We start from the raw sequence: 25,283 nt of genomic DNA on the forward strand, positions 1-25,283 counted from the left end.
AAACTGAAATTGAATATCTGAAGGAATTACGCTGTGGAATCTTGGCAGCAAGAGGAAAACACTAGAGGTGTTTATTAGACAATAACTTAATCGGGTTGGTTATAGGATCATTTCATCGTTTGGAAAATAAGTGAAGTCCTTTATCTAGGTATTTTTGGGAACTCAACTCATATCACAATATTATCTAAGTAAAAAAGCGCACTTTACTAATATTATATAGCTTAATTAATTAAAAGATATAAAAAGTAAATTATTGAAAAAATTAAACGTCTAATTAACTAACGCGTAGGTAGTAATTTAAATTATGATAAATATCTACTTTTGCATTGACAGATAACAGAGTTTATATTATTTCAACGATATAACAAAGCGCTATACCTACCTAAGGTAAACGGACTGCGTTTGAACCGTTATGTACCCGCGAGATCCGACCTCTATGTATAATACTGAAACGAGATCCGCGTCAGAACTTTCGCTCAATGAAAATTTCCAACCCCTGTATACACGTACGCAAAATCAGACCCCCGGCTACTTAAAGTTGCTTCAACTGGGAGGGATTGGGACCCGCCTTCAAGTTTCGCCGCCATCGGCATTGGCTGCTTCGGCGCTGCAATCGAGGACCATGCCGGCTATTCGTCGCCCCGCTCCCCACTGCCGACTCGGATCCGCACGTGGCCGGTGTAGACTAACCTTTATCTTACGCGCCGTCACACCAAGTCATTTAGTCGCTCAACCGACACGACGCGTGCGACATCAGTTTTGGGGATGTCAAGTGCGATCGTCTGTTATGGATTACACTAAGATCCCAGATTTCGCGCTCTTTCGACAAGCCGGCACTGTGATAGTTAGACTCAAGATGGACGTGAGGGAAAGCTGTTGCAACCCTGAGGCCTGCCCGAGGTCGGACTACCCCAGGATACTGCACAGACCACCGACTTGTGCTCAATGTTACAGGACTAGATCAAATAGCCAATATAGTGACTGTGATAGTGATTATGTGGACCGGTGTCGACCTTATAGATCCAGTTCAGCAAAAAGCAGTAAGCTATACTTACTTTAATCAATAATTGCTTCCATTCAATAATTTTAACTTCCTGTCAAAATGTTAAGCTCTAAATTATTTTATTCTACTTAATATTTTTTTTTCATTCCTTTGAATTGTTTATTACAATAAGGTAATAAATCTTTCAATGTTTCGTTAAAACTAAAGCTTTCTTTCAAAGTTTTTATTTTCACAACTTGCAGTATTTTCACAATATGTATTTGACATAATAAAGGAAGCTGTAGGTATAAGCTGTTATTTACTTAGCTAGTTGGAGCAAAAAAAATAGAAATATTAAAAAATGCGTCTAAATTAAAAAGCTCTTCATAGCTTTAAGTGTGTTTTTACTAAATTAAGCTCATAAGCCTCATTAAGCTGTTTCTAAATGTACCTGAAAATTCATAGGGTAGGTTATAAGTAGGTACAGGTACCTAGTACCTATCCAAATATCCATTAGGTCCCTATAATATTATCCAAAATTATTATTACGTCCGAAAGTGTGTCTGTGTCTGTCTGTCTGCTAGCTTTTCACGGCTCATATCTGTTTAACCGATTTTTTGGTACAGACCTTACGCTTGCATATCGGACTCATACCTACCTACCAGTGGCATGCATAGGATTTATAAGCTGGGTAATCAGTTGTTAGATAGGAACCTATTTACTAGCAAGGCCTAAAGGAAAATGAGCATTGATGATTGATTCATTATAGGTAGGGTAAGCAGTGCTGTAATGCCTCTATGAAATGGACGCCCCTGCTACCTACCTATCTATAGGCCAGGTACTTTTTATCCCGGACATTCGAAAAAATTCCACGCGTTTCTTAAGAAACCACATGGACGAGGTCGAGGGCATTATCTAGTTAGGCATACCTACCTAATATAAATATTTTCAATTTAAGTAGGTACCTATTAATTAAGTACCTATATAACTTGAGCTCGACATGTCATTGTTATTACCTAATTAAAATTATGAATACATTATGATAACAATAAAATTTTAGTTAACAGATTGAGTCACACAGAGCTTTTTATCTCCGTCATTAAACTGCTTAAACTCTTAGCTACTCGTAGCATTACACAATATTTATAAAACAAATATCCGGTCCGAACCCGACACACCCATTCTCATGTCCTCTCATTGTCACAACCCAACGACAATCTTGTCTTGTAATCGCGTTGACAATTTCATTACGCGCAAAAACTGGACTCAGTGTCTATATAGAAAGAGAGCCAGTGCGTGCAAGACCTTCGTTATTTTATAAAAGCTGTAAGTTTCTCTGCGTATTGTCCCCAACACAGGGAGAAACGATCCGCAACTATGAAGTTTATGACAACAGGTAACAAAGACGTATAAAATCTTACGTCAAAATATACTTACTTAAAGTCTATTTTTTTCTATTTCTTCGGAATAGTATGAGAAATCACGTCACGGCAGGGGGTTGCCCGTTGCCACGATACTGAGGAAGCAATGCATGACGTGATTTTTAATAGGTACTATTCCGAAGATACCTACTATTTAAAAAAAATTAGACTTTACTTTAACGTAAGATTGTTTACACCTTTAGTACCTACCTACCTGTTTTGTTCCAAAGCCACCATGATCCAAACTTAATACTTAGTTGCTGATCATTCTTCCATGTGTTGGAGTCAATACGCAGAGAAACTTTCGGCTTTTATAAAATAACGAAAGTCTGGCATGCGCTGGCTCTTAGCCCACTACCTTGTGTCTACAATAAACACGGAGATCAGAACTAACTAACTAGGCTTAAACTGCAATTAAACAAGTATACCGTTACCGGAATGACATATCTGACTAAATGTTTCTATCCTTCAAGAGTTGAACAGTTATATTCGCGGATTTAAGGGGGATATTTCGTAATAAGTAGGTACTAGGTATAGCTCGCCGCTCTACATCGGGCCATGAAATGATTTAGGGCCATAGCAGACACGATGGTTTTAGCATCAGCGATCGCCGATTTTGCGATTGCATCGCGTTTTGTCGGCTGTTAATTCCCGCGCTTCTTGTGCTCGAGGCACTTTGGCTTTAATGCTCAAGTGGAGGAAGTGCCGGGATAACCAACCAATCGGTATAACACGTGATGTGTGGCACAATTGACAAAATAAACATTTTTCTTTCTCTCTTTTCTTTCTTTCTGCATTCGATCGCTGTTGTGAAACTGCGCGTGTTAGCGATTGTTTCGATGCTGCATCGCGTTTTGGCGACTGTCTGTGTTTGATCGTTGTATTAAAATCTAAATATTTAAAAGTTAAAGCTGACTGACTGACTGACTGATCAACGCACAGCTCAAACTACTGGACGGATCGGGCTGAAATTTGGCATGCAGACAACTGTTATGACGTAGTCATCCGCTAAGAAAGGATTTTTAAAAATTCTTTCTGTAAGGGGGTAAAATAGGGGTTTGAAATTTGTGTAGTCCATGCGGATGAAATCGCGAGGGCTAGTAGTAAATAAAATTGATTGGATTGCTGCGACTGGAGATTTTATGTGTGCGGAGTTCGTTAGGAGAGCATTCAATCGTGGCATCGAGCTTCCGAAAAGCAATTAAATGCCGATTGTTGATGCTAAAAGCATCGTGTCTACTCTGTCCCTTAAGCGTTATGTTATAAATATCCACTCCACGTAAGATCCGGCAAGATCTTTTAGACCTTTAATTACAGTCCCAGTTAATTGAACTAAATCACACGACCGCACGTCATGGATCGCATACAAATTTGAACTTAATCGCCCTTGATTGTGTATGCCTCATCAAGTCATTTAACATCAGCTAATTATTATTTTAGTGTTATTTTAATTCAATAATCATAATCATTCTTCTATTTCTTAATTTTATCGACCTTAGGCGCCATCTCCACGGGCGAGGGAATCGCAACGAGTCTGTACCCGTAGTATAAGATTTTACGTCTCACCAAACGTTGCTAGAATTCGAGAGTCGAAACACAATAACATCAAAGTAAAATGGACCTAAGAGCCTTGAATTGCAGTCAAATATTCAATGCCACTGATTTTAATTTCCCAATGTTTCCGCTTGGAGCTCTGGCTGTAGAAGTGTAGACAAACTGGAGCTTTAAAACAAGGCTATTAAGATCCAGTTTACTGTAACGCGGAAGTATTTCGACACTCGAATTTGGTTTGGTGAGAAGTAAAATCTTATACTACGGGTACGACCTACTATCGTCGGTGATAGTACCGCCCTGTGGAGATTGATCTATAAGAGTTATACCTATACAGGATGTAACCAGAACGCTAGCAAAAACTCGCATTATTGTTATACTACCTAAACACAATACAATACCAATAACCTTTTACCTCATTTTGTAGTTTTAGTGATTTAGTATTTTTCAAAACCACAATGTATAGCGTGCAAGTTTTGCACAAGCCTAAGTTATACAAGCCTGCCTACTAAGCGGTATTGACTCCGAATGGCCTACTTACGCAACGTTCGTTGACCTCTAGCGTCAGTCACATGTTTTATTTGCGTTATATCGTAAACTTTTATAAAATTATAGGATTTTTTATTTTTTTTAGCTAGTTCTAAATAAAATATCTGACTGTCATAAAAACAAAATATTCTATTATTCACTCAAAAATAAACCCATTAGTAACGCAATATAACAGCCCTAATTGATATAAACTTAATAATATAGCAAAAAGTTGGCACTTGATTTTACTGCCTTTTGAACATGCCTACCTAATAATTAAATAATAATTGCTCGATTTGTACCTACACAAAAAGAAATCTATTGGTATTGAAAAATAATTTTAACGCTACAAGTTTTAATGGAGGTTGACCGTTATACTTAAAATATAAGATTAAAGGCAATTTGTATGTACCTGTTGTATTATACTTAAGTAATTAGGTATTTAACAATTATACCTATCGCACAAAATACGCAAATGGTTATTAGTATGGGATAAAATGTACCTACCTACTTATGAACAACTTTGTTTTAAGCATTTTTCCCGGAAGTAGTTAATGCAGATTGCAACTTAACCTGGTGCAGAATTTAACTTTTTGCCATTCGCACGTTAGTTAGTAAATAAGGCGGCATCATGAGCGATTTTGTAAAAAAAACCCATTCTGCATCCGCTATTAAATAAAAAAATCTCAAACCCTACTTAGGTTTTGTCCCGTGATTGCGGAATGATTAAGTTTTTCTTCGATTCGCTTTTAAGCAGCCTATCACTAATCACTCAGTCTGTCCGTCCGTCTATCTGCCTGTCTGTCTGCTAGCTTTTCACGGCCCATCCGTTGAAAAAATTTAATGTTTGGTACAGAGATAGCTTACACCCCGGGGAAGGACATAGGGTAGGTACCTACTTTTTATCCCGGAAAATCAAAGAGTTCCCACGGGATTTTAAAAAACTTAAATCCACGTGGACGAAGTCACAGGCATTATCTAGCAGTAATTAAAGTAGGTTTATGTAACAATAATGACATGAATTAATACGTCATAGGTGCGCATAACTTTAAACGGGTAAGAAAAAAAATGCCGCGAGACTTGGCAGAGGATATTGACATGTCCAATGCACTCTAGGAATTTTAAACACCTACTGTGTTCATTGCAATGATGATTATCTCACTCTATAAATTAAAAAGAGATCATATTATTGTCATCGAACGACCTCTGCTTACTATACGTACTAGACGGGTTATTCCGAACAAATTACAGGTTACTTACATGCTGCAACTCGCTGCTGGTTACCACTTGATGGCCAACATACTAGTTTTGACAGCTACATAGAGCGATTTTTGTTTGGAATGACACATCTAGTGCATAGGAAATATATAGAGCTGGTCGTTGTTGCTATCCACCTTCAAATAGGTAGAACAGAAGCCGGTAAAGCTTTATTATACCTATGTATTGTACCTAGGTACTGCCTACCTACTTAAATAACTTGTTAGGAAAGAAATTTAAATTGAAAGTCATTTAATGAAAAAAATTGTATACTAATTTTATAAAGTGAGAAAGATTTTGTCTCTTTTTAGGGTTCCGTACCTCAAAAGTAAAACGGAACCCTTATAGGATCACTTTGTTTTCTGTCTGTCTGTCAAGAAACCTACAGGGTACTTCTCGTTGACCTAGAATCATGAAATTTGGCAGGTAGGTGGGTCTTCTAGCTGGCTTTAGGGGAAAATCTGAAAACCGTGAATTAAGGGTTAGAGCACACAAAAAAAAAATTGTGGTCATGAACTAATAATGAGTATTTTCAATATTTGAAGTAAGATAACTGTATCAAGTGGGGCATCATACGAAAGGGCTTTACCTGTGCATTCTAAAACAGATTTTTATTTATTTTTATGCATCATAGTTTTTGAATTATCGTGCAAAATATCGAAAAAATACGACTGTAGTACGGAACCCACAGTGTGCGAGCCTGACTCGCACTTGGCCGGTTTTTTCTAATTGAAATTAATAAATAGCTCCTTACATTACAAGCGTTTTATAGATCAACCTACCTATGCCCTACCTACTACTTTATACGCCTGATGCAACTTCGTCCCGCTAATGGTATTTGCTTGTACCTACGTAAATTTTCCGTGGAAATCAGTTAAGTCGATCCAAAAATTAGTCCCAACAATCAACACACAGACAGAACCAAAAATGGAATCAGTGTTTGGGTTTTGACAATGTGTCAAGATAACCATAAGCAGTGGCGTGCAGGTCATAGAGGCATAAATGCACTGCTTACCCAGTTGTAACAGCTCAATGCATATTTTTCATGATGACCTGCCAGTAAACAGGTTCCTACCTAACTAATGCCTACCCTGGCTTCAAACCCTGTGCACGCCACTGACCATAAGTACCTATCTACCTATACTTACGAGCTTAATAAAAAACATTTATTTCAAAATAACAGACATACACTTCAGTTTTTTTAATTTAGCTAGGTGTCTAACCTATACACAGATTAGGTATTATACCTGCATTGTATTAAAAAAATAGTTAATAATAAATCTATATGCCCCTTCAAATGTGCATTGAATTATTTTAGTAAAAGAAAAAATTAAACACTTAATAACCCTTGAGGCAAAACCAATTTTCACGTATCTTCAGTTCAAAACTTATCAGTAAAATTATGTAACATCAGTTGTTATGTCATTAAATTTAATTCGAAGAAAATTTGCGCTTGTTTCGCTAATTTCGTGAGGTCGATCTCCGATGGTAGGTACCTATACCGCCGCATTGCATTTTAAAACGATTTTCAGCTAACTTAACATTTCATACTTTAATGTTGTTCTCCAGTGTTAGCCCGGAAAATATTCCGGAGTAATTTCATATACATAGTATATACATATTTTGATACTTAAATAGGTACATAATTTTAGTTTTGTTCGACTTAAGGCCACTGAAATTGGAGTAGTTATGTTTTAGCTTTTAGCATTCATTCAATAGTTATGTGGCGATACCTAACAGAAGGACAGTGGTGGACAAATTCAGCCGTAGATTCGGAGACCTCGCTTCACCCAGTCAATTTGAAATTTAAAATATTAAATTGTTTTGGTACAATAGTAGGTAAATACATAGGTAGTTATGATGATTATTATAATTCCAGTTTACCTACTTCTCTACAGTTAAGTAACTCATGTTGACCTAATTAATTTTAGTTAAGTATTGGGTACGTTTTATATGATTATTGGAAAGTTAATAAATAAGAATGAATTTCTTTCAAGCTTGGTGAAATTTAAAAACACTTTATAAAGTATACATACCGCAAAATAACCAGGCGTTCCCTTCATAATCTCACTTATTATGTGCAGTCAAATTTTACGAGCGCATCGATTGTTTGCCGTTACTTGCAAATTGACGAACTTCATTAAACTTCAATTATACATTACGTTTATAACGGACATCTATAGGTCTACATTATCCTACGGAAAGTAAGGTACAACTTTATACAGAGTAAACTGAATGAGATCGCGAACGATGACAAAGTAACGAACCATGCGCAACGCAAAATAATATAAAAAGAATTCCTGAAAACCTATTTTAATAATAAAAAATAGAGAGGGGTAGATTGTTTTCATTAGATTCAAATCAGTACCCATACTATAAATGCGAAAGTGTGTTTGTTTGTTGGTTTGTTAGTTTGTCCTTCAATGACGTCGCAACGGAGCAACTGATTGACGTGATTTTTTGCATTGGTATAGTGAAAGACCTGGAGAGTGACATAGGTTACTTTTTACACCGGAAAATCAAAGAGTTCCCACGGGATTTTTAAAAACCTAAAATCCACGCGTACGAAGTCGTGGCCATCAGCTAGTATACAATAAGCTAGTAGGTATATCAGCTAGTATATAAATAAGTCCAACTTATAGGTAAGTAGTTTTATTCAAGCTCAAATCAAGCTAGTAACTTCAACACGTGGATTTATGTTTTTTTAATCATGTGGAAATTCTTTGATTTTCCGGGTTAAAAAGTCTATGTGCGTCTCCGGGTTGCATGTAATTTCTGTACCTACTAAAGTCTGAATTAGTTAAACAAATGAACCGTGAAAACTTTTGCATTAATAATATTAAAATGGATTGTTAAAATAAAAATAGAGTTGCAACGAGTTGCATACCAATTTAGGTCAATCTTAAAATAATACTTACTAGGTATAGGTACTATAGTGGCTAAGTAGCTTATATTAATTTCCCATGCAGATATGCATCAGCTAGCGGTCAGTAATTTGACGTGTATCATTTTGCAACGCGCCGAGAAGATGCTCCTCGCTCCGAAATTTTGACGCTCTTATGTCCAGAATTATTTACATAATGACGGCGGAGGCGCCGACCGCGGCTGAACGGTGCACACTTTTCCCGGTTTTCGAGCCAAAATTCTAGTTAGCGGACGCGCGATTTCTTTTTAAAAAGGTTAACAAGGTGCTCTCGTTTGGGTCGTTTTTCGTGCCGCGCTGCCTGCTTTTGTGTACGAGCGAGCTGTTAAAAAATAAACGAATTCTTTGTTTCTCGGGTAGTCGGGCCGACCTCCGACGCGGTCCCTACTTTTTTATGCCTCCTTATAACCTGTGTATTACCTACGTGTAGGTATCTACGGTTTTTATGGTCGCTCGGTCAGCTCTTCAATGGGCTAAGGAATTCGATCGAGTCTCCTCATTGTCCATTTATAGTTTTTTTATAGTTCGTAATTACAGATCCCTGAATGAGCCCCTATTGAAACTCCGTAATTCATATTATACCCAAATATTTTAAAGCCTAATTAGAGCCTCAGATTTTCTTACCATATTCTCATTAATAAATTAATGTTGGCTCACGCCGCCTTAGGGTGCGTGTCAACTGCAGTAGAGCGGAGTGGAGACGGGTTTAGCTAACCAAACATATTATTGGTAAATAACGAGATAGTATCTCTCAACTAGCTGACCCAGCCTAGCTTTTCTCGAATGGAATTCGTAAATATCAGCGAGGGGGTGATATATCCAAAAATCCAAATGAAATAGTTTACGTAACATATGTTTCTTCATTTTTAAACGAAGGGCCAAATAGGTACTAATTTTCATGAAAATAACTTGAAAATGACAAATGACTTTCATCCCCTATTTTAACCCCTTCAGGCATGGAATATCCTATATGATTGAATGCCTTTGTCCTAAAATGAACCTACTGTTCACAAAACTTCAAGATTCTAACCCTTAGCGGTTTAAGCTAAGATCACTGGGACAAGTGTTTTTGCACGTCCCTCTCCTCTCTTCACCGCTCCACTCCGCTTCATTTGACAGGCACACTCTAGGTAGGTAACAGAAAGTAAAATATACAGTTACACTGCTTATACTTTATCAAAATAATATTAATGGTCGTGTATCACACGGTGACTCTACATCTTTTTACGAGCTGACCAGTTATTTTTTTCTGGTTGAACTTTTGACGGCGGCGGCGGGTCCCGCGGTTGCTTGCTTTTGACCGGCGCACTAATAAAATGTTATGATCGTGTGTTTAACGCGTGTTGTGTGTCGGACCTTCCTTTTGACATGATCGTTATTGCCCCGACTCCGCCTTTGCGGTCGCCTTTTGTGTTTGGACTATAACAATCTTGTTATTGTATCAATTAGATAGCAATACCATTTATAACAAAATCGGGGCTAGTTAGCTTGTGACGTTTATATTGCTGCAATCAGGGCCGGCTCTAGCCCATATAGCGCCCGGGTGCCATATCTTGACGCCCTAGAATACGCGCGCGATCAAAATGGAATACATACCCATATAGCTATGCTATAGCATTTTCACCAGTGATCGAAACTTCGGGTGCAAATGGTGCAATTAAAAAGGTTGGGAAGCCATTCGCAATTTTGGGGTTGGCTCGTTTCGGTAGGTACCTACCCACTGAAGATCCGCGGGGAAGATGAGTAAAAAGTATTTTAGGAAGAAAGGGCTTACAAGAATACAAAGCACAACTTTGTCGTTAATTCTAAAATATTTAGGTAAGTAAAAGCGAAAGAGCCGCATGCTCTATGGATGCATCGCGAGACCCTGCGCCGGGTATATCCATGTGCGCTGAAAACCCTGCACCATATTGAGACTCAAATCGAAATCGCGAATAGCACCTATCGTATAAGAGCGCGAAGGCAGATTGGGTTCTCTCACTCGCTTCTGAAAGAGAGGCGTGATAATCGGAGCTCGTTCACAGGGCTTAGTTAAATAATAAGCGGCAAAGCACGATATAACTATAATTTTCTTTTATTTAACCGCCGCCGCCACAATGGCCGCTGGCTAAAGAACAAATCGCCGCAAAACTGGCTAACGAGAGGCAAGAAGAAAAAACACGCACACAATTTTAAACATCGCTTGTTTGAAATAGGTGTGCAAGCGAACTTCAAAATTTTATAAACAAGTTTTAAATACTTCTAATATTTTCGGTTTAGTTATCGTTGATTGAATTTGTATCAGGTACATAAGTAGATGCATTATTATGTGCTCTATTTTTTTCTGTATTTCTCTACCTACTACTCTAAAATCTAACTAATATATAGGTATAAAAATGAATCGCTGAATGTGTTGCTGATCGCAAATCTCGAGAACAGCTGAACCGATTTCGCTAATTCTTTTTTTATAATATTCTTTGAAGTACGAGGATGGTTCTTCCGGAGTGAAAATTTTTAAGTAGGTAGGTATTAAAAAAAATTAAATAATCGACTGTTAGGCGGTACGAAGTAGGTACGCCAGGTCAGCTAGTTTTGAATAAATTATTCGAATATTGAATTTGAATTTTACTTCAGTAGAAAACTATGTATTAAAATCAGATTTGAAAAATTACTTCAATATTATAAATTAAAGTCCGCCACCGCGCTGAGGTCGCGTTTGTTTGGGCTAATCTCAGAAACTACTTACGGATTTTATGCAGTTTTTAAAACAGAGGGATTATCTAAGAAAATTATAGATTTATTTAGGAACATTTTGCGAAAATAAGCTACTGATATGAACTATGAATATAGTGAATAATGCAATATCTACTTTTGAATTAAGTTGAAAAAAATACCTACTTAGTAAACTTTGGTGTAGTTTAAAAATTATTGAAACAACTTAACTAAACTACCTATCTAAATCGTTTTTTTTTCAGCAAAAATGTAAATTCACGAAAATTTCTTGCTGTTACGGTAAACAAACTCACGTGCATAAAAATATCGTAGGTACATAAAGATCTACCTACGATAGTACGAAATAGTGTAAAGTCTTGTGACATTAGTCACTGACTATACGAGACATACTTAACACTCATGATTCACATATTGAGTCAAAACACTGAAAAAGTAAATAAGAAGCGGCAGTGAGTAAGAACGAAATGCGTGTCGATTATCTAATTGATGGTACTTACTTTCGCAATAGGGTCGTTAACTTGAACGCCGTTAACTGGAAAGCACGACTTGTCGATGTTATTATAAGTGCAAAAAAATCGTAATTTTCTCTCAAGGAGCGAGTGAGCGAAATAAAATCATCGACTTAGGCACTTGTCTTACCACCGACGAGGAAACGAAGACTGTCGACTATTTTTTTTAACCGACCTCCAAAAAGGAGATGATTCGGCCCGTTTCTTTTAATGTATGTACCTACACCGATTTGTTCGAGGTTTCTGGACCGATTTGCATTTTTTTAAATAAACAGAAGAAGTTTCCGTGGTGGTCCCATAATTTTTTTCTCACTCAAGAAACGTACCTACCTACCTACCTACAACGGATGTATGATTCCGTGTCAGTAAAAGAGATAAATATATGAATAGCTAGTTAATCGCTGACTGTGCACACATGAGATGAGTACATGTGCACTATGAGAACTATCTCACCACTACAATTTAGCGACAAGAGATATCAAAGCAAAAACTCGCTCAGCGACACTCTCCTAGCGGACCAATCGTTCACGCAGTTTGCGCAGGAATGAAATGTAATAAGTATGTTTCAGCGACCGATGTTAGTAGGTAATCGCCTGTCAAATCTCTCATGACTCGCTCATGACTCTAGCGACAAAACTATCCCAACACACACTTGCTTTTCGTTACTCTTCAACTCGTTTTTAGTTCTTAGCAACCCTGGCAATCAGCCTCTATTTTTTGAAGCACGCTCGAAGGTGTCAAAAGATACATAAAAGGGGTTTATATGTATCTTTTCTCTACGTAGTCTGTGTCGCTACGCGTTTGTGTCGCACACACAAAGCGTATGAGTATGAGTGTATGAGCTTTGCCTACATGAAGTTTTAGAAGCTTTTAGCTCAACTCGTTTCTCGCTAATCGGCGGCGAGCGGACAAGTGCCTCAGAGATGTGCAATATTATCGATATCGGAACAATGTCCGGTCGGTACCAGCCACCGTTAAATTGTGCCGCATTAGTGATTCACGCAAGTTCACCGGACAATTAGCAAAGGCTGTCCACCTCTGGGCCGCGATGTATTTATTCATCGGATGTTCATCGATTACCATAATCGACAGCATCGTGCGTGTCGCATACGGAACAGCGCACCTAGCGTTTTCATTGACGAGATGCATCAGAAAGTAAATTTTTAAACTCGATCTTTCATATGTTTAGCTCTGAAAATAGGTTTAGCGTCTTAAATCTACCTATACATGGGAACAAAGTACATACAATAATTTGTATGATAATAAATATATCTAAATATGCATAAAATATTTGCATTTTATTTTACGTTGTCGAAGGAGTTTGAAGGGTTTCAGTTATTTAAGAATGCGTGCTCCTGAACATACTGATACGTAAACTGTAACTATCCTATCACCGCATACCTACAGGAAAACTATCAATGCGTATTTTGTACCTATATTAATATGATCAGATTTTTGTCATTTTGTTTAACTTATTCCTATCTTCCAACCTAGAACAAAAATAATTAAGATAATGTATAATATGTAAGATAATGAAGATGACACATAAAGTTCCCAACTTCCAACCTAGGTTGGAAGATGGGAATAAGCCGTTCTTACAACAAATGCCCAGAAACAACTTGAGTCCAACGCATACCTACTTACCTAAGCAGTAGAGATTTTTGACCACAACTTAAACTAAGCTTTATTGGAATACTTCAGTATAGAAACCATTTATTATGGAGGAGACACAAATGGCGCGCGCTGAGACCTATGCCTATGCCAAAGTAAAAAATATATTTTGACTAGCTTATGCTCGCGACTTCGTCCGCGTGGACTACACAAATTTCAAATGCCTATTTCACCCCCTTAGGGGTTGAATTTTCAAAAATCCTTTCTTAGCGGATGCCTACGTTATAATAGCTATCTGCATGCCAAATTTCAGCCCGATCCGTCCATTAGTTTGAGCTGTGCGTTGATAGATCAGTCAGTCAGTCAGTCACCTTTTCCTTTTATATATTTAGACGATAAAAGATAATAAAATCCGTATTCAGTCGTTAATATAGAGTTTGCAGGTACCTGTATTTTTGTTTTCTCATTGTGATACTTATTCTTTATCCAGGATACGTCAACGTCTGCGCAGCAGTGTGTTTGGTCCTCCTCGTGGGCGGCCTCTCCCCCCAGTCCTCAGCAGCTCCACACAGAAGAACGATGGATAGACAACGCCGCTCTTCATCGCAGGAGAACAGTTTCTGGGGAAACCCATGTGATTATGGTTCAAATGTAAGTCTTTAAAGTTCAATTTTTATAATACCACTTTAGAAAACTTATGTGCAACGCTCACAGACGAAGTGGAGTAGCGTGGAAGCGTGGTTTTTTTTATTTAAACAACTTTACTTTGACATATGATTGGAATTGTTGCACTGCAAATGACAGCGCTTTGGTAGCTATTCGCGTGACGGTGTGGGATATGCAGAGGCGCGCTGTGCCAGGAGCCAGCTGACTCTCACCCATGTAACTGTGCACTCTAACTCTACCAGCTATACCTGTACTCTACTCTACTTGCCACCACTCCTTGGATCTCAACTCTACTCAACCTCACTCGGCACGCTCGGTCTGCGCTAACCTTTATTATGCCTAATTAAAATGCATGGCATGCAAATTATGAAGTTTAGTTAATTTACCCAGAGATATAATTAATTCCAAAAAGATCCTGTACATCACAAATAAATATTTAAGATATTTATGACTATTCTAGAATAACAGAATTGTATTTAATGATTCTTTGTTTATTTTCAGCCAGCACCATCTCAGTATACAGCAAAACTCGCAAAAGAAGTCTCATCACAAGCGAGAAACGCCTACGAGTCAACTGCAAAGCACAAAGTGAAATTTGTAAGTGTTATTTAATAACCCAAATTATTATAAATGCGAAAGTGTGCTTGTTTGTGGGTTTATTGGTTTGTCCTTCAATCACGTCGCAACGGAGCATCAGATCGGCATGATTTTTTACATGGGTGTAGTTAAAGATCTGCAGAGTGACGTATAGGCTAGGCTTTTCATCCCGGAAAACCAAAGAGTTCCCAGGGGATTTTTAAAAACCTAAATCCACGCGAATGAAGTCTCGGGCATCAGCTATTATAAACTATTATAAAATTATCATCGTTCGCTTTCATTGAAGGATCCAATGAAGGGACGAGACAATCGCATCGTAGTATTCGCGGCCGCATCGATATGCCCGCCGCGTCGCGCTAAATGAACGGACGCACACTGCGGCCGGCCAATACCAATAACACTTTGAACTAAGGACATCGGTGCATACCTTTAGCACTTAATATGATTTTATCAGTTATATTTTATGAATGATGGTGTATAGAGTAGCTTACTATTGTATGTATAGTTCCCAGCTGGTAAATAGTCGCGTAGGACCTATGATGTTTCGTTCCACGCTGTGCTGTGTAAGATGTAGCACTCACACTAATGCAGATGGCGAACGCGTCTTGCGGTTACCTTCAAGAACGACTATTTAATTGGCGCGGACTGTATACCAATAAATAAATAAATAAATAAATAAATAAATAAATAAAAATCTTTTTTATTCGAATAAACTTATACAAGTACTTACGAATAGTCGGATGCATCTACCACTGGTTCGGAATGCCTTTTTATTAATAATTGACATTTAATAACAAACGTGAAAGATCCATGTTCAAAAAAAATTCTCGTGAAATTTCATCCATTAACGATTCCTTGCGTGCACGTTTTTAACGCCTTTTTCTCATCGCGTCGGATGGCGTGGCAGAGAGATTGCATCGGCGCAGGCGCCGTCGGTTTCGCCTCTGTACGTCCGGTCGGACGCTTCCTCCCTTTAAATTATAAATTCGCACTGCTTTCATATCACGCCATATCATAGAGATCATGAGTTTCTGAGTCTTCTGACTCTCAAAGTTCAATACATTTAGAGCATGTAGGTACCTATGTCCTAAAAAGTATTTGATAGCATATAATTTGTTAGCAGTTAAACGACCGTTCGTTAACTTATCGACAAAATAGATCCACATTTGCATGCAGATAAACCAAACAATCCAGAGTTACTAGAAACATAAATAAGACAATCTGTCATTGCGATGCTAGAATATAATATTTCCGAATCGGAAGTAAGGTGGCCCGATCAACGAGCAATAATGCGGTGTCGTTGTCGCGCCTCGAATCATTTATGGATGACCTTCTACTAACTTAATTAATTGGGATAACGCAAGTAACGACAGATAAATACATTTCCACGATGATTGATGAAGTTTGAAAGCGATCGAGTGTAAAGCAGTCAATGGAAATGGAACAATGAGTCGGTCTCGAGTCGATACATCCCGTAGTGACGTGTTGCGTTGGTGTATGAGGTATGGTGGCATTTGTAATAGGCTCGCCGGTCGTAACGACGGCGACGTCCTGTCCGCTCGCTGCTGCCTCCCCGTCGTAAAATGACATTATCGACGCACAGTAGCCGGAACGGAGTACAGGACGGTGCGCGTACGCATCGAATACTGATTGCGCATTAATATTGCGCGACACACCTGCCCGATGATTTTTTCTGTCTCTCCCCTTAATGTCGGTCATTCGTTACTAATGTATCATATTTATTGCGGTTTAGACAAAGCTCGGGCACGATGAACTGCCATTGTTAACGCTCCAAGGACGTTTAGCTTGCTCTTTGTTTCGGTGCCGCTTTTTCACTTCACCAACTCGATTCTATCAGATTATGAGTTCATATTAATTACGCATTTGAAAAATTACACGCGTATTAGTCGTCCCGACAAAACGGCAAAAAAACAAACAATTTCTCATGTGTCCCACTACACCATTGCACTGTGGTGTCATTTAGTACAATTTTTTATTTGGTAACGGCACCAAAGCCGACTATACCTAATTGATTTTAACAAAGAATTTCACTAGTCGGCGGTGGTGTCGTAACCAAAAACACCACAGTTGTGTCGTCCAGTGATGTCGTTGACATGACATGGAACTACCTACATCAGTTAGAGGATAAAACCGTGTGACACATAAAGCGCAATATCCAAATTACTCGCGCTATCATATCTGTCGTCAGCCCATTCCTTATAAATAAGTGGCCGCGCTGTACTGAGAACGCAATAACAAATTCAACGAACCCTACCGGTAGTGTGTGACTCCACACCGGCCACCGTGTGAATGTGCTATAACACTCGAGGCTCGTGTTTTACCTGTTACACCGCGCCGGCATCAAAATTATCTCATCATAATATTTTGACTCAAAAAGTTTATATATCCGTTTAAAAAAATGCCCGCTTTCTTAGCATTCTATTAAGTACAAATGTAACGCGATAAGTAGTTGAACCCCACGCGATTCGAGCCGTGACCATCTGCGAGGCTTATCGCGGCGTAATGTCGTCCGATATATAAACATTGAGATACATTACATCCAATATGTACATACTTAGTGTGATATCGTTGTTCACACGGGCGACATGCTGTCTGCCGCATTGGATGCGTGTGAGCATGTGTGCCGTAAATGTTGTACTGCGTATGTGTGAGTGCATGTTTATTTGATAAGCTTCCGATGTTTCGTAGGTATCCGGATGCTATGTCATCAAGTTTCTCATCTTATGCCCACCCACGGGATCTCTAAATGCTTACCTAGCGATAGGTAGTATAGTTGTTATGGAAAGCTAAGTATGGCTCTAGCAGTGAACAAATCTGTTAGATGCTTAGGTAGTATTTTCTACAACTTTTAAATTAAATAGAGAGTAAGGAATGTGAAGAAAACTTCTTTAAGCTTTCGACCCATCGCCGGCCCACTACTGAGCACAGGTCTCTTCTCAGAATGAGAAGGGCTTGGGCCATAGTCCGTTACACGGGCCAAGTGCGGATTGTCAGATTTCACAGACCTTTGAGAACATTATGGAGAACTCTCAGGCATACAGGTTTCCTCACGGTGTTTTCCTTCATTAAAGCTAGTGGTATTTTGCTTAAAACGCACATAACTCCAAAAAGTTAGAGGTGCGTGCCCGGGATCGAACTCCCGAATAAGTAGGAGGTGGACGTCTTAATGGCTTATGAATATTAATATTTTACATTAGTGTATGAAGTTTAGGATATGGCGCGATGTGCCGGACGAACACCTGTGTAGTGTGTTGTTATTACGTCCCACAGCTTACAGTGCTCAGCACATTCCATCTCGAGATAACAATTGGATATCTTATATTAACTGACGCTAATTAATAATTAAGCAAAATACAGATTTGATTGTCAAAACTATATTATACATACCTACCTAAATCCATACTAATATTATAAATGCGTGTGTCAATCTGTCTGTTACTTATTTCATTGGTTCAAAGGATGATCTTTAAACTAATTTGTTACAATTATAGTTTTTATCCTGGAGACGAACATAGACTCTTTATCGCGAAAAATCAAAAAGTTTCTACTGTATATTTTTTTAAACCTAAATCCACGCCTATGAAGTCGGATGCATAATCTAGTATTTACATAAATTAAATTATCAGTGGTAAATTATTTACCTAAGTATTTTGATTGTACATGTTCACGATTTACCAACTTCTGAAATGGTTATTAGTGTTTTGAGACACAATTTAGGTAAGTACCTACTAGGAAGTATAGAGACCCATATTTTAATCGTTTTATTTAAGTAAGTTCTTTCTAAGTCTAATTGATTTTAATGTTGATTGCCTTTATCTTAGGATGCTTGAAAAAAATATAGAATAAAATACTGTATTGATTCCATCAAATGAAATTGAGATGGAAATATAGATAAACATGCATTGCATAAAAAATTAAACATTGTGACTTTATAGTCACAATGTTTAATTTTTTATGCAATTACAGTTTTATATATTGACTCAAACCAATAAAGATCAGTATGAATAAGTTACTTGATTTCACATCAATATTTGGAAATTTTCGGCTAAACCGCCGATAACTCAGATAAGAGTTGTACAATACAACGATTTTAGGGAGTTTGTCACGATTTGTAAGCGTTTAATTAGCTGTATTGTTAGGCAACTAATATTTCAAACAAATCAACGCGTATCGGGAGGGACGGTTTAGGTACTTCTGTAAATTCGGTTGCATCTGCCTTCGATTGTTAAACCTGATGACAATTTTGCAACCCTATTTCGAAACTGGTAAGGTTTGAATTCGATTAATTATATCCGTAGTCACGTATGTTCTGGACATAGTGTCAAATTTTTATGTCGAAACGGTTTTGTTACGTGTCATGTCGGTAGTAGCCATCGTCTGAACTCATGTTCCTGTTTCATCTTTCACATGACCTTGGCTATAATAGGCTACTATTAAATCGCAGCACGATCATTGAAACTCGATTATGGTATGAAATTTCTTCCTATTTTAAGACAAGAGTTATGACCATTTAAAGAATTTACAACAACAAGAGTTAAAACAAGAGTGAATACCTAGACATCCCATAGATAAACGCGTCCCATCTTAGGCCACATCATCACTTACCATCAGGTGTGATTTGTGTGTGTTGATGTGACAGCACACTTAACCTAGCTCACCAAATAATCAAATAATCACCCTAAACATGCGCTTATAGTTTGTATTATACCTACTTTTATAAATATTTCCTTATGGTGAATTTTTGGCTAACTTATTAATGCACAAAGTATTTGTAGAACGCGACAGGTCGAAATGGCAATCGGGGTATGAAGTGGGGGGACGCGTCGTGCACCCGCACGTCACTCGTACTCGCCCGCGCCGTGTCAACGCGAGGTCTGTGCGTTCCCACTCCGGTTGCCATCTCGACCTGTCGCGTACTATACCTAATCCAATATCACCCTAAAACCGGTACCTATAGAGTTTGTATAAGTTTATAAATCTTACCTTATGATGGTTAAGGTGAAGAAAAAGATGCAGCAAATGCACTCACATCAAAGATGCCCACTACATCTGTCTTCCAGCCTTATATACCGTCTAGAACAGAGGAAACAACGACACATGTCATCCCGTTCAATCGTCTTTTCCATGAAAGTCAATCAACGCTACGTACTAACTAGTGAATCTATTTTTATCGTTCAAAGAAATCAACGGAACCAGTAGCGTGACATAGCTGATTCATACTTACTGCAGACACTATGGTTTTGAGCGCCCGTGGATAAATCAATTTCACAATTTTGATTAGCATCCTTATTATAGCTTTATTTCTTTAATTAGGTGGTTTCCGAGAATTCGTTCACATTTTTAAATAAAACTAAGCATTAGAAATAACTTGATTACAACCTAGCCAATACGTACAGTCCGCAGCCAAAAGTGATGAACATCGATCTTTAGAAGGAAATAGCAGATTTGTAGAGCACTGTCTCGGTCGTTGCGTCCAACAAAACGTCATATGTGTATGAGCGACAGAGACAACGCTCTACAAACCAGAAATGTCATTCCAAAGGCCGATGTTCATCACTCGGTAGGAAAGGCATTCCGAACCAGTGGTAGAAGCATCCGACTATTTGAAAGTACTTGTAAAAGTTTATTCGAATAAAAATATTTTTATTTATTTATTTGGCCGCGTACTGTACCTTAGTTTGGTGACAAGATAACTGTCTAGTAAGTTAAGTCCCGCATCCTATTCGGCAGATCGGGGGTTCGATCCCAGGCACGCACCTCTAACTTTTCGGCACTTGCTTTAACAGTGAAGGAAAACATGGTGATGTAACCTGCATGTCTGAAAGTTCTTAACAATGTTCTCAAAGGTGTGTAAAGCCTTCTAATCCTCCCTTGGCCAGGTAGAGCATGGTCAGCCCTTTCTCTTTCTGACAGGTGACCTACTCAGTGAGCCGGTGATGGGTTGATCATGATGATGATGACTGGGAACTAAATATTCTTTTTCCATTGTTGCAGGCACAACTCCACAGTTACCAAAGTTTTGATGAACTTTTGCCAGTCTGGAGCGGTTCTGACTGGCTTCGGAACTTTACTTGGTTCCCTGAAGAAGGACTGCCGAAGGAAAAAGTCCTTTATCAGCCTATGCCTGAGGCGTATATGGATGAAGTCATGGTAAGCTAAATTCATCTTTCATCTAAATATATAAAAGGAAAGCTGACTAACTGACAGACTGACTGATTGGTCTATCGACGCACAGCTCAAACCACTGGACCGGACCGGGCTGAAATCTGGATTATATCGTAAATATCCGCTAAGAAAGGATTTTTGAAAATTCAACCCCTAAGGGGGTAAAAAAGGGGCTTGAAGTTTGTGTAGTCCACGCGGGCATAAGTATCAGTTACTGAAGAAAATATTTATTTGTTTTGCAAGTGATATTTAAAAATGTTTATAAATTCGTATCTATCTAATACAAATTGCATGGTGTCTATACTGCCCTAATATACCTAATTGAAGTACCCTGAATGATATTAAGAAATTGAAGTTTAACAGGATCAAAAACTCTTTGTTTCCTGTCATCAGTAAATTTGGACTGTTTAATTGCGTTTAGTTTTCTTTGTTTTGGTTCTTTCTCTTTGACAAGTTTTAAGATAGCACAAAACCAATATAGAATTTAATTGATCAGATTGACTGTTAATTGTTGTCCATAGTTGCTATACTAAGGTCCAGTTGCATGACAGGTAGCTAAGGTTACGTTATGGTTACCGTTAAACTTTGGCTGTCATTAAAAGCAAAATAGGTTTGCACAAGTCAGGGTTTGTTAACTTCTTTCTTCTTCTTTTAGTGCCATCCTATCGGTAGCCAATTATTTAGGCTAACTATGTTTTTTTCACTGCTGTGTACTCATATTGAACCACTGGTTAAGGTTCTTAAGCTAGGATGTTTATCTACGGTCAGATCTATGTTTGGCTTTATCTTATCTTGTATAATGAGCTGTTAACTCTGGACTAAAATTTTACCTTTGTCGTGAATGTATGAATACTCCCTTGTGCGCCGTACTTTTTACTAGTGGTCAAAGTTTAACGGTAACCTTAATGTAACTTTAACCGAATTTCATGCAACTGGACCTTAGTCAAATAAAGAACAGCAATAAAGGCACATTTGTTTCGCCAAAAAAAATGTATAAGGAAAGTAATGTTATCTGAAACGTTTGTCTCGTTAAGATAATGACGGTTACTTAACCGAGCGATCTGATTGTTTTATAATCGAAGGGCGGCGAATTCGCTGATGCCAAAAACGTGCATCCGTATGAGTTTTTCAATCGATTTCAAAGAATCGACATCGTCGGTGGCACTCATTGTTGTCAGCCGACTGTCGTTTACGTGAGAACACAATGGTTTTGCAATGTGGACGTTTAATTTGAACGTAATCAACGAATTTTTGACTGATACAGAGATTCGAGCGGCGATATAATTGTTGATCATCATACTTAAATCAATATGAATACTTCGTGTGTTTTAGAGACCTAAAGAAACATTAATTTCTGTCACACTTTCAGCTCAAATAATAATAACTAATTAATAAGTATTTATGTACCTATAATACATGAACATTAAGATGGTAACATTGTATTCATGGTCCTTAGTTCGGCTGTTTTTATATGCGATGTAAATTGTAATTCACCATAATGTTTCCTATATTACTTAACTGTAGTAGTTATAGAACAACAACAGCATAAAAACTTGGCACTTAATTCAATTTTTGAAAAGGTTTTTTAATCCCTTTGAACCCACTATTAAAAAATTTATTAATATTACATTGTACACATGCAGGAACGATGTGACGTAGGCACGAGGATTGTAAATTATCATCTGTAGGTATTGCGAATTGTAAAAGACCCTGAGATTCAATAAAAAGTCCCCTATAATATTGCACGTTTACAGACAGAAGAATTGTGTTTCATTGAATTAGATTACGGAACACCTATTCCGAATAAAAATCATGTTCCACAAAGCTGTCAAACCAAACATAACACCTACTGACCAACAAGTTACTAGCAAAAGCTACAACTCGCATCAAAGAAAATTTAGTTGGCATGTCTGACTTTTTTTAACGCTTACTGATTGTCAAATTTTTTATTTGTAAGATGATATGATATAGTGGTGATTAGTAAAACGTACTTAAAACTAAAGCTACGAGGGTTCCAAACGCGCCCAGGTCTGAGAAGAGCTCACAACAAACTCAGCCTATTTAATATCCTTTTATTTAACATCTCAATTATTTTGCAAGTATCGCCATTATCAGCGTCACCAGAGAGTCCATAGAGCCAACCCAAGACTAGACTCTTGGAAAACGTCAGAGAGCATTAGGCTGTGTAGTAGACTATCCACAATTCCATGTAACAGTACATAGAGAACGTTGTTACGAATACTATTTGCCTTTGTTCACAGAGAAAAATTGACGAGGTATTGCCGTCGATGTACAAGGGTTTGAAGATGGTGGTGGCTGGCCTCTACACCATCAGCGAGGATGGACTCAGCAGGGACATCCTCACAGACGCCGGCTTGAGGGGCAACATTAGGACCAGCATGCATGAAGTCCGTGCTGTTCTATGTTTGTTTGATGTAAGTATTCTGTAACGTTTATTTAATTTTTTTTCGATTTACCAACATTACTTCACTACTCATTTATTATGTGTATACGAAATGTGTTTGTTTGTTAATTTACCCTGCAATCACGTCGCAACGGACGTGATTTTTTGCATGGTTATAGTTTTTATCCCACAAAATCAAACAGTGCCCACGGGATTTTCAAAAACCTAAATCCTAGTACAGCTAGTTTACTATTATGACCGATAGCAATTTCTTTCTTATTTCTTAGTGATTTTAACATTTTTTTTTTGTTTTTTTTTGCAGGAAATAATGAGATCTCGAAAATTAACAATACTGCCACTGCTCGACTCAGAAGTTCCAGACATCAGTCAGGGCGACAAGCTGTCCTTCGCGCTGCTCGTATACAGGGACACCCTCAACTACTTGGAGTACCTTACACAAGTGTTCCAGAAGATGTACGATGTCGACTCTAAGAACTGAATCAATCGGTTGTGTTAACTAAATTCTGTAAAACTCATCGGACGACTGCGGGGCTGTTGTTGTTTACCCGAATTGTTTTGGTCTTCTACTTAATTTGTTGGTGCTTTTATTTATGACTTAATTGTAATTACGTAAACGACGCCGCTCGTCGTTGGAGCCTGCATCGACAAGATTGTCCCAATACACCAACTCATCAAAAGTTCTGTTACATCGGACTTCGTTAGCATAGTTTTTTTTCAGTATTTATTTATAATTTTTTGTATTGTAGCATTTTTGTTTTGTCTCGGGACAGTCTTGCCTGGTACGGAGCTCTCAGTTCGTGCGCCCGATACGATGAATCTCTTGGGTAGCTCGACTGTTTGCACCTTTGGCTGTTGATAAAGTAGAAAATATCTTTGCCATTACATTGCCATTTTGGTCTAGAGCGAATTAGTTCCTTTTATATATATTTTTTGTAAATAGTGACGAATTTAATACGTATTATTTATTGTTTAACAGGCAGCTAAACTTTCGAAATTTCCCGATATCCTAGTCAAGGTCTTAACTTATTTATTTCTTGATTAATCTTCAATTTAGTTTCAATTGTATTTTATGGTATTATTAGATTAGTATTATTCTCCATTCCACCAGACTTGGTTGATGACGTATTAGTAAATTGTTTAGATGAATGTGGATATGGCTGGTTCATGATTATTGACAATTTTTTTATTTCTTTTGTGACTGTGCGGTCGAGGCTGCTAATTATTTTAATTGTACATTATATTTCATTACTTAACTCGATTCTTTGTTAACTATTTATATTCCTGTTACAAATCCAATGAAATATAAACTAGCTTTAATACAGCAGCTGTTATTTATATTATTGTAAAGTACAGAGCCAGTGTATTTATGACTTAATCATTATTTGTATAGTTCAAATAGTATTTATAATTGTGCAAACATGATTCTATGTTTGTGATATTAAATTATTATTACATTTAAATTTGACTCTTTTATTTATAGAATATACACCCTGTCTGTCTGTCTCATCTGTTCACGCTGTTGTTCGCTAGTATGCCATAGATGCCCGCTGGCACGGTGTTCGTAGAAAAAATTACAAATATTAAAAATCAATCAGTAAAAGAATTTCTTAATAGTATAAATTAGTAGGATATTCTTCGAAACGTTGCTCATTTTGGGCCCCGGACGCATAAAAGGGTGATATTGATTGATGCCTTCACTTTTTGTAAGTAGGTACACAAAGTGAACCCGATGACCTGATGCTGCAACCAGGACAATCTGGAGTCTTCGCACCACCCAACGACGACTGTCAGCAAATATTTGCATCATCTTAGATCGTGCTTGAGCTTAATTAAGTGGTTCCAATGAGTGAAAGTAAACCAAAACTCCCTGATCATTATTTGTAGCATACCTAAAAGACAATAAAATGAACTTCAA

The 25,283-nt window shown here is 37.8% G+C and overlaps 1 protein-coding gene across 1 annotated transcript; it reads left to right on the forward strand.

The window, feature by feature from the left end:
* Positions 1–718: 718 nt before the first annotated feature.
* Positions 719–24,828, forward strand: LOC117986671 (uncharacterized). The gene is made up of 6 exons (XM_034973545.2): positions 719–1,040; positions 13,985–14,145; positions 14,662–14,757; positions 20,773–20,928; positions 23,205–23,378; positions 23,670–24,828. Exons 1-6 carry the CDS (start codon positions 788–790, stop codon positions 23,844–23,846), a joined length of 1,017 nt encoding a protein of 338 aa, XP_034829436.2. The 5' UTR covers positions 719–787; the 3' UTR covers positions 23,847–24,828.
* The last annotated feature ends 455 nt before the right edge of the window (positions 24,829–25,283 follow it).

The sequence above is a fragment of the Maniola hyperantus genome, chromosome 11 (genome assembly GCF_902806685.2).
Source record: "Maniola hyperantus chromosome 11, iAphHyp1.2, whole genome shotgun sequence".
Classification (NCBI taxonomy): Eukaryota; Metazoa; Arthropoda; class Insecta; order Lepidoptera; family Nymphalidae; genus Maniola; species Maniola hyperantus.

Excerpts from the sequence above, each read along its gene's own strand:
- LOC117986671 (XM_034973545.2), top strand. The coding sequence starts at position 788 with ATGGATTACACTAAGATCCCAGATTTCGCGCTCTTTCGACAAGCCGGC. Across the intron at positions 1,041-13,984 it reads ATCCAGTTCAGCAAAAAGCA|GATACGTCAACGTCTGCGCA; the intron begins GTAAGCTATACT and ends TTCTTTATCCAG. Across the intron at positions 14,146-14,661 it reads CATGTGATTATGGTTCAAAT|CCAGCACCATCTCAGTATAC; the intron begins GTAAGTCTTTAA and ends GTTTATTTTCAG.